The following is a 9,841-nucleotide window of genomic DNA, read 5'->3' on the forward strand; positions in this document are numbered from 1 at the left end:
TCTGGGTTTCAAGGGGGGGGGGGGCGCTCAGGACAACAGCTTCCCAGAATCCAGATCAAATCACAGAACACTTCTCAAAGTGAGCCCCCAAAACAAAGCCTCACATCAGGGCTTATATAGCCTTCTCCTGGCTCAGAGAATGTAACAACCTTTTGGACCCACTGGCCAATCAAAAAGTATCAACTGAAAAACAAGCCTCCCACCCCAGGATCCAAGTGCACTTTTTAGCCTAGGGACAGGGAAGATCTTTAAAATTTACATTCCCATTACAGTCTCTTGCACTAAAACAAAGCCAGACAGCCAGGCCTAAACAATCAGTCAACACACATTTATTAAACACTTTTGAAATGTCAGACACTTCATACACGGGGGCACACAGAAAGCCAAAAGCAAAGTGTCTGCCCTCCAGGAAGGCCTTTGGTTAGGGCATAACTGTAATGGGTTCAAGCTACATTAGTTCAGTTGTAAACAGTGGCACCGATCCTCTCAGCAGAGACATGGTAGACTATAGGCAGAGTGTTGCATACACACAGCATGACAGATGGCTTTGATGAGCTAGTTTACTCATCCAGCGTGGACTTCCAATAGAACAGATTTCTTTTCCTTTCTCTACAACTTCAGATAGTAGAGTGAACAATTGGTTGGTTGTTGAAACTTCCCCATAGGCCTGTATGATTGGGGATGAGGAAGGTGGGTTCAGTCTGGTACCACTACTAGTGATAGAATAAGTTGGGGCTCACAGTAGCTACCTGTGATCTTAAGTATCAGTTACATTTGGAAGCAGGCCTTTAAAATTAAAAAAAAAAGATTTGCATTATAAATAAAACTAAAAACAATTGTACAAAATGATGATAAAAATGAAAATGCAGGTAGATTTTCTGGAAGGGTAGCTGGAGCTGACTGCTACCTATTGGCTCAAGTTTCCTCATCTGTGAAATGAGTTGGAGAAGGAAACAGCAAACCACTCTGCTATCTTTGCTAAGAAAACCCCAAATGGGGTCCCGAAGAGTTGGATGTGACCGAAACAACTGAATCACAACAAAATCTCTATTGGCGCACTCTGATTTGTTGCCATTGATATTAGCACAAGTCAATTCAAAAGTGCAAAGTGGAGGGCTTGACTTGAGGCAATTCTGGGTCAAATGACATCACGCAACCCAACTGAGCAATCTAGGCAATTCTGGGGCCCTTGGGAGTCAGGGCTTCTGTTTGGCACAATGGGTTAGACAAACATGGCTCAATTCACGCTAGCCGATCATCTGATCTGTTACGTAGGTATTTCTGTAATTCATTCTTCAGAATTTTGTTCAGTCCCGATTTTTTTGGCAGGGTGGGGGTGGGCCAGAGATGAGGGGAAAATGGGAAATAATGGTTCCATTGCCATTTTCCCCCTCCCAGAATAACGTACTAGAAGGGAGGCAAGCCATTTTATGAGAATTGTTCCAAACGCCCTCCTTCATTTTCTCATTGTCCAATTTCTCTTTGTGTCTTTGGCTTCTCATGGTCTTTGGCTCCTAAATCTCAGGCTTGGTATACACTCATCACATTCTGTGAGCCTCTTAATACAGCTGATCGCAAGTCATCTCAAGAGGCAGCACAGACTGGAAACAGGAACAGGTTTGAGAATGATTTCTACGGATTCCTAAACAGGCCTGTGGTTTATCATCAAGCACATTCTCACACTGGGGAATGGAGGGCAGTCATGGTTTTCCACCACGTACCTCGAATGCCACTGGTCCAAGGCAGAATTCTAGGTGAGGTGGGTCAGAGCTGAGCAGACAAGGCCTTTCTATATAAGAAATATATATATATATATATAATACAGATAATCTGCAAGGGAAAAGCAGTCATGTATGGGCAGCCAGTTCCCAGCATTCAAGCTGGGCTTTTCAGTGGTCAATGTACTCATTTTAGAATTCTCTACTACATCACCTACATTTATAACCAGAGTAATGCAAATGGAAGCCAACCTGATCACATGCCCAAAGCCTGGATTTGGAGCTTTCTGTTTTAACTTCACTTGATTTAGGGTTCGTTTCCTTTTAAATTGACTTTACATACTATGTGTCCATTAATTAGAGAATGGCTGAACAAATTGTAGTATAGAGATTCAATGGGAGATTGTTATACAATAAGAAATGGTGAGTCCAGGAAGGCTCATCTGGACTAAAGCAGGGTGAAGTGAGCATACAGAGGGTAACAAAGGGCAGGACCACAGTGATGTAAACAAAGGGAACCCTAGAAAGAAGAGGACCTCAGTTTACCTTCAATATGATTTCTAATGACTGATCTTAGTGTCAGAGAGCAGAAAATGTAACCTGCCTCTTTCCTGTCAAGAGAGAGGCCCACCATGGGAGCCAAGTGTTGCAGACCCTCACTGATTAGTTATTTTTGCTGACCAGGCTTTGTCACAAGGTTCAGTGTTGGCCGAGAGGTTGGGGAAAAGCACCATATCTGCAAATGACTGATGTACAAACAAAAGGCATCACAAACACCTCCAAAACAATTTTTAATAGACTTTCCAAAGACCTGAGAACTTTGTAACAGAACAGGCAAGTGCCATCTGTTTCTATGATGCTGACACATACTGTAATCACCACTAAACATAGCATCTTGGCTTTCACTCGGAACGACGTACAAGAATCCATCTGCTATTGACATAAAAATGCATCACGGTATTTGGACTCTTCTAGAAGCAACATACTGTTGTGCCAATGTCGTTGCTTTGTTGTCTTTCTGGACATTTTCTTGCTCCAACCAAATACCTGTGGGTCAAGTAATTTATTATTTTCTCCCATTAGATACAGAGTGGTATATTCTAAAGTTTCTACAAACATACATCCTTGTTATTTTGACTAGAGGCAGAGTGAACACAAAAAGCTGGTTTTGGAAAACCATACAGTTGATAATGGATCAAGAAAAAGTAGAAGACTGTTTAGCACAATGCCTTGCATACAGTAGCACTTAACAAATGTTCAATTATTGACATACAAAAGATGATGAGGCTGGGGAACATAGCTCAGGGACCATAGAAGCCACAATCTAACAAGTTGTCCCGCAGCTTGGAACTAAAGCAAAAGCAACAACAATTTCCCCAGCTCCCACCTCAGAGCAAAAAGTATACAATAGATCTTGATTAGGGGTGTACACACAAATCTTGGGGGAAACTTATTTTTACTTCACATAAAATAGACAAACTAAAACCCCTCCCCCCCGAAACAAACCAAAACCCGACAATGAGGATAAGCAGATTTTCCTTGTGGTGGAGGTATCAGATATGCTTTGCCCGCTACCATGTAAAGTCATTCAAGTGCTGAGATACAGAAACTTCTGATCCTGGATCCATCTCCGTATTATGAAACTGGACACACAGGATTTCTGTTAAGCATTCTGTAAACCTGCAATACCAAGTTGGGGAGAATCCATGAGTAAGGAAATGGCCCTAAGACCACACCAGATCCCAAGGGGAGGAGGGGGAAGCATCCTGGTGCCTCCACACCTAAGCTGAACAGAGGAAACTCCACAGGAAGCTGCCGGGAGCCAGCGCCAGGCCAATTCATCTGCAACACTGAACACCCCTCGCCCCCAACCACTGATTTTTTCCTGTGGTTTGTCAATTACAAAGAAAGTTATTGATTCTTTCCCCCCGGTAAGTACCCAATCTAACTACAACTTTGGAATCCCGAGCTCCATACAACAACCAGGCACATTCCATTCATCAGAATAACCATTCATGGAAGGCCGGGTTGAGAGGCTCTTCTACTCCTGGGTGCAAAACATTTCCTGGGGCAGGAAAACAGTGTGTGAGCACATTTGTGGCCAATAATGAATTAAGATTTATATCAAATCTTGACTGAAATGCTTCAAAGGGTGGCCAGAGGCCTGAAAACGTTTGGGAAGAAGTCTAAGTCCATGCTCACATAAAGCCTTCCAGAGGTATCCAAACCCAATCTCCAAAGAACCCCATACACTTGCACAAAGGGATATAGATGTTGAGATGGAAAGATATTCAGAGGTTCAATCCCCTCATGTTACAGATAAGGAAAATGGACGCTAAAGTGAAGTGACTTGCCCATGGTCATTTATTACAAAGGAAGTAATAAGTGGCAGAGGCAGATCTTCTGATTCCAGGGCCAGAGCCAATTTTGTACAGTGCCTTGCCATGTAAGGGGTCATAGTTTGGAGCAGCAACTGAGCCCTTGCAGGATTTTAAATGAGCACCCATAGTCCCTGCAGGAGTGAAGAAGAGGGCCTGCAGGCCAGAAGCAACCACAGCAGCCACCTCTTCCCTTCTCCCAGTGATTGTGATGACTCACAATTGGCTGGGTCAAAGGTTGGCAGCAGAGCACTGCTTCTGGTCACAGATTGTGCCTGTGCAAAGCCACGAACAAATCAATAGCAAAACCGTGCCCAACACAATCCACCCACTGCTACCAAGCAAGACTCTGAAGGGAATTATGTTAAAAAAAAACAGAAGATGCTGAAAGAACTCTCCCCAAACTTCCATCCACCATTGTTTCACATTGTAGACATGCTGTCTCTAGCAAAAGAAAATAAAGTAAATGGAAAAGAGGGAGATTTCCTGTGTCTTAGGGAACAGTGATTCGAATCCCCCAAGTTTGTAGTCTCTGCCTTTAACTGATGGAGCAAAAAAGCCAGCTTGTGCCTGTTTTTAAAGGTAAGGTGTTACTGGAATGGCCACAGCAAAAGACAATGGGAGAGCACCTATCAGAGCAGCTGCTGTGAGGGAGCAGACTGCCCTGAATTCAGTGTAGGGAAAAGCAGAAACTTGAAATTCAGGGCATTTTGGTAAGATGTCAGCATGTCAGTAAGACGGTAACAAACGTTCAGAGGCAGAGTGGTGTGGCAGGAATTTAGGAGAAGCAAGTCCAACATAACATCCAGAAGCTCTGTCATCATTCTGGGCATGTGTCCTTATCCCAGTTTGGAAATTCTCTAATTCTAGACATGATTTTCCTAAAGCACAGGGGCAACCATGCTAGTAACTCGATAAACGGCAGTGGCTCCCAATTATCTCCAGGATCAAATACAAAAAGTCCTTCATCCCTCCCAATATCCTTCTCTAGTCAGCAACACTGAACATCTGGTGGTTCCACGAACAAGACACACCATGTCTTGGCTCTGGGCATTCTCTTTGGTCGTCCCCCATGCCTGGAATGTTCCCCTTTTCAGCTCTGCCTGCTGCCCTCACTGACTTCCCTTAAGTCTCAACTAAAATCCCCCCTTCCCTAGGAAGCCTTCCCCAACCCCTCTTCATCCTAGTTCCTTTCTCTCTCAATTATTTTACATCTTCCCTCTAGACAACTCGTTCATTTACTTCTTATCTCCCCCATTGTAGCTCAAGGGCTACCAGATGGGTAGGGACTGTCTCTTTGCCTTTCTTCATATTCCCAGCACTTAGCACAGTGCCTGGCACATTGGCAGACACTTCATAAACATTTACTGACTGATGTGGTGATCTGGCCCACTGTGCAATAAGCTCCCTGGCTGGGAGTGGGGTGTTTTCAGCAGAGTGCACCAACACGCTGCTGAGACAGGAGACAGGAGCCAGAGGTTCTAAATGGCAGCAAAGTTCTGTGGGGGTGATGAGGCCCACACTTGAGACCTAGGCTGTGGTGACTTGGGCAGGATCTGACACAATTTGTGTTTGGCTGGCAAAACTTTGAGAGCCCAGGGTCACCTTCCCAGTGAAAGAAAGAGGCCAGAGAATAGAGGCATTTGGCAGGGCAGTCAACCCTGCCCTGGAGCAAAGAAGATGACTTACTTTTCACTAAGTTACTGAACCTCAAAGATGTTGGAGTGATCAGAATTTAAAACCGAACCAAGAGCACACAGAACACTCTCACATGTGTCATGAGGGGTTATTTGGCAGATGAGTGCGACAAGGAGCGAGGATAACAATGTGTGGTGCAGCTGTAAGAACTCATTCTAAAACCCATCCAAGTTTAGGGTGGATTTTGACCATTTGCTTCCTTGGCTACGTGCTTTATTCTTCTCACATCAGAATTTGCTTCAGAAGTAAATATGCTGGTTACTGAGATACACAGACATGTACCGAAATGCTCCAAATATTAGCACATCCCAGGTAATTCACTCTCAACAATGGGCCAGTGCCCTGCAGCAGAGCAGAGATCCAAGCAAAGGTCCTCACACTGAGCATCCTGGGTGAGGATGGAAACAAGCCGAGCAGAATCCTCCAGCCCTCTGCCCTCCCCAGCAGCTCCTCTGTGTGCTCACCATTCAAGGGGCACCAGTAGATTTCTGTATCTGTTCCTTTAAAATCAGGATACTCTGCCGTTGTTCAGGAGGCAGCATAGCAATTTGGTCTGCGGTCAGTTGGAGCACTTGCATAATCAAAGCAGCCTGTGGATAGGAAGGAAGACAATTGTGGAACTATAACAATGGCAGCTACACAAAGCCCCACTGCCATCATCTGCCTATGAAGTCCACCAAATAGTGTGCGGGGATTATGGGAGTCAGAGGGGCAAAGACAGCCCATTTTCTATGAAGTACCCCAAATCGTGTGCGGGGATTATGGGAGTCAGATGGGCAAAGAAAGTCCATTTTATACAAAGGGAACAGGCAACAAGAAGCTGGTGGGGAAAAGGGAAAGAGAGAAGCCTGTATGCAAAGAAACAGATCCAGGTCAAGGCCTAGAGGAGCCCAAAGGCCCCTCAGGAAAAAGCTCCTCAAGCTTCGAGGATTCCCTTTGTTTACAAGATCCAGCATTCCTTGACCTGGAGATCAAATCCTGGGCTCAGACACTTAGCATCCACCCAGAAACACCTGGCCGTGTAACCTTGAGCAAGTTACTTAACCCCAATTGCAAAAAAAAAAGGGAAAAAAAAAAAGATCCAGCATTCCTTTTTCCAAATCCCTCTAGTCTACTTTCCCAAGGCACCCAAGTCACTTCCCAGGGTGACTGTATGTAAACCCCGTGCCACAGAAATGTTCACTGTTACTCGTGTCATGCCTGAGCTCCTCACAAAGACCTAGTAACGATGGCTAGTATTTATATGCTGCTTTGTGGTTATAAAGGTAATAGCTTTACAAATGATGCCTCCTTTGGTCCTCACAACAACACTGGGAGAGAGGAGCCCCATTTCCTAGTTGAGGAAACTGAGTCAATTAGGTAACTTGCCCAGAGAGGTCTAAGAAAAGAATGGAACTTCCCCAATCCAAGGCCAACATTTTATCCATAGTACCATCTAGCTGCCTCAACAGCAGGAACTCAGCAACTATTTTTATGGGGTAAAAGAAGGAAGAGAAGGTAGGCTGAGGCCCTTTTTAGTCGTTTCCACCTTACACAAAAGAGCTGTTATTGGTGGATCAGCCTAAGAGCCTACTACATGAACCTTATTCAGTTTCCAGGGCCAAGCCCATGGGCACCTGAGTAAAAACACCACTACTGAACGAACACAGAAAATCCCTCACGAAAGGGTACTATTACACAGCAGGCTCATTCTGCACATGTGCAGAGCGAGGGAGTTAAGGCTTACCTTTTCATGATCCTGCGGAGTAACTTGGTTCTGTCCAGGACTAAATCCCCCAGGCTGACCTCCACCTTGCAGACCAGATCCCTGCATGCCCGGGACCTGGGTGTCCAAAGAGAGGAGAGAAGGACGTGTTGAGTTCTGAGACACAGATAACAGGAAAACCAAAATTACCAGTGTCGTCAAGAAGAAGAAACAAGCGTGGGACCCCTTAACATATGTTCTGGTGATGGAATCACAAAGCTCGAAATGACGCTGACATTTAACCCCCTGCCAGTCACATCCTCCAAGAAAGATCTGCCCTAATCCTGAGGTCAAAGGAACAAAAGTCTCATATATGCCACAATAGTCATAGCAACGCTTTCTTGAGTAACCAAAACTTGTAAACAAAGCGAGTATCTATCTATCCATTAAGGGAATGGCTCAACAAACTGTGGTATAAGAATAGAATTGAATGACTTTGTAAGGAATTATAAATATGAGGAACTGAGAGAAACTCTGCTGCAGAGGTAAGGAAGAACCAGGAGAGGAGCATAGAAAATGACTACAACAACCTAAAAAGAAAGTACAATAAACCCCAAAAGAAAGATGACTAATTAGAATGACTATGATTGGCCCTAGAGATGAGAAAATACACCTCCCTGATCACAGGAGTGGATCTATTTTGTAGGAAAAGTAGTCTGTCATGGAAGCTAGGAATGGTAAGTGAGAGACAGAAAGAGACGGAGAGATACAGACAGGGTGGGATTTGTAGCAACACCTGCCATGGAAGCTAGAAAGCTGCCCAGATTAACAGAAGAAGAAACAGAATACATAAGCCCATTTTAAAAAAGGAACCAAAAAAGCATTAATATTCTCCTTAAGAGAAAGAATCCCAGAGCCAGATGCATTTACAAGAGAATCCTATTGTAGCAGCAAGCACCCCAAGTGTCCTCAGGGTTTGCTGCCAATACAGGTTCTTGGATCTGCTTTGATAAAGGAAAGCAACTCAAAATGGGTGAACAAGCTTACTTTAATCAGTCAAACATGTATCGTTCACCTAGTTCAGGGGAAAAAGGTCAGCACCCCGAACTTCAAAGTATACAGGCAGAATTATCAAGACAGAAACAGATCAAGTAGACAGATTTCCAAACTGTCCAACCATTATATCCATACCCAGTCAACATCTGGGTTTCAACATTTGGGTTTTTCAAAGTGGGGGGGCCTCAGGACAACGGCTTCCCAGAATCCATATCAAATCACAGAACACTTCTCAAAGTGAGCCCCCAAAAACAAAGGTACACATCAGGGCTTATATAGCCTTCTCCTGGCTCAGAGAATGTAACAACCTTTTGGACCCACTGGCCAATCAAGAAGTATCAACTGAAAAACAAGCCTCCCACCCCAGGCTCCAGGTACACTTTAGCCTAGAGGCAGGGAAGATCTTTAAATTTGCATTTCCATTACATTCGGCCCCAAGATCTTTCATGCCCATAGCATAGACAATTTACTTTTGAATTAGCACTAAGCATCTCTTAGGTCACATTTTCAAGATACAGAACTAAAGTTACCAGAGTGGCTACTGGCCCTTAAACAAACACAAAAGTACATAGCATTATTACTTCAATTCAAAACAAGAGGGCAAATAAAGTTCTGGGGGGGGGGAGGGGGGGTGTCCTTCCCCTCACACAGCTCCAGCCTCTGCTTCCAAGCACAGAGAGGGGGCTGGGCAACAAAACCAACAAGGTGGGGTCCTTGGGGGTTCACGGCACTTCATCCCACCCACCATAGTCACAAGTCCATCCTCCCCCTGGGTCCCAAACTGTGGGATGCAGCCAGGAAACACAATCAGTGCCCCTACTTTGCTGCTCAGTTCTTATCTTTTCCGGTGGCTGAATTCCGAACTCCTGGGTTCCTTCTCCTCCTGCCCAGGTCCCGATGCAGGCAGCTCACCATTCCTGCTCTCAGCTCAGCGAAATCCGCATGCAGGCCATTCTTCTCTCCTGCTCCATGGCTCCACCAGCTACCACAACTGGGAAACAAACAATTATCCCAGCCCCCATACTTTCCTTTTACTCTGCAGATCCTGTTCATGACGCCATTTTGTAGCAGCAGGCACCCCAAGCTTCCTCAGGGTTTGCTGCCAATACAGGTTCTTGGATCTGCTTTGATAAAGGAAAGCAACTCAAAATGGGTTAACAAGCTTACTTTAATCAGTCAAACATGTATCGTTCACCTAGTTCAGGGGAAAAAGGTCAGCACCCCGAACTTCAAAGTATACAGGCAGAATTATCAAGACAGAAACAGATCAAGTAGACAGATTTCCAAACTGTCCAACCATTACATCC

The 9,841-nt window shown here is 44.8% G+C and overlaps 1 protein-coding gene across 6 annotated transcripts in view; it reads right to left on the reverse strand.

Annotated features, from left to right (window-relative positions):
* Positions 1-2,490: 2,490 nt before the first annotated feature.
* CSTF2 (cleavage stimulation factor subunit 2) overlaps positions 2,491-9,841 on the reverse strand; it is a 30,794-nt gene continuing 23,443 nt past the window's right edge. For 3 of the 6 annotated variants that reach the window (XM_069065263.1, XM_069065262.1, XM_069065266.1), the window contains 3 exons: positions 7,521-7,655; positions 6,259-6,384; positions 2,491-3,398 (listed from right to left, as the gene is read on the reverse strand). In XM_069065263.1, the coding sequence (XP_068921364.1) occupies positions 6,262-6,384; positions 7,521-7,655 (258 nt within the window). In that variant the 3' untranslated portion in view covers positions 2,491-3,398; positions 6,259-6,261. The remainder of the gene's footprint in view (positions 3,399-6,258; positions 6,385-7,520; positions 7,656-9,841) is intronic. The other 3 variants (XM_069065265.1, XM_069065264.1, XM_069065267.1) reach the window with 1 other exon arrangement.

The sequence above is a fragment of the Petaurus breviceps genome, unplaced genomic scaffold, assembly GCF_028583685.1.
Source record: "Petaurus breviceps papuanus isolate PSGF00001 unplaced genomic scaffold, PetGlider_PUasm1.0 90681, whole genome shotgun sequence".
Taxonomy (NCBI): Eukaryota; Metazoa; Chordata; class Mammalia; order Diprotodontia; family Petauridae; genus Petaurus; species Petaurus breviceps.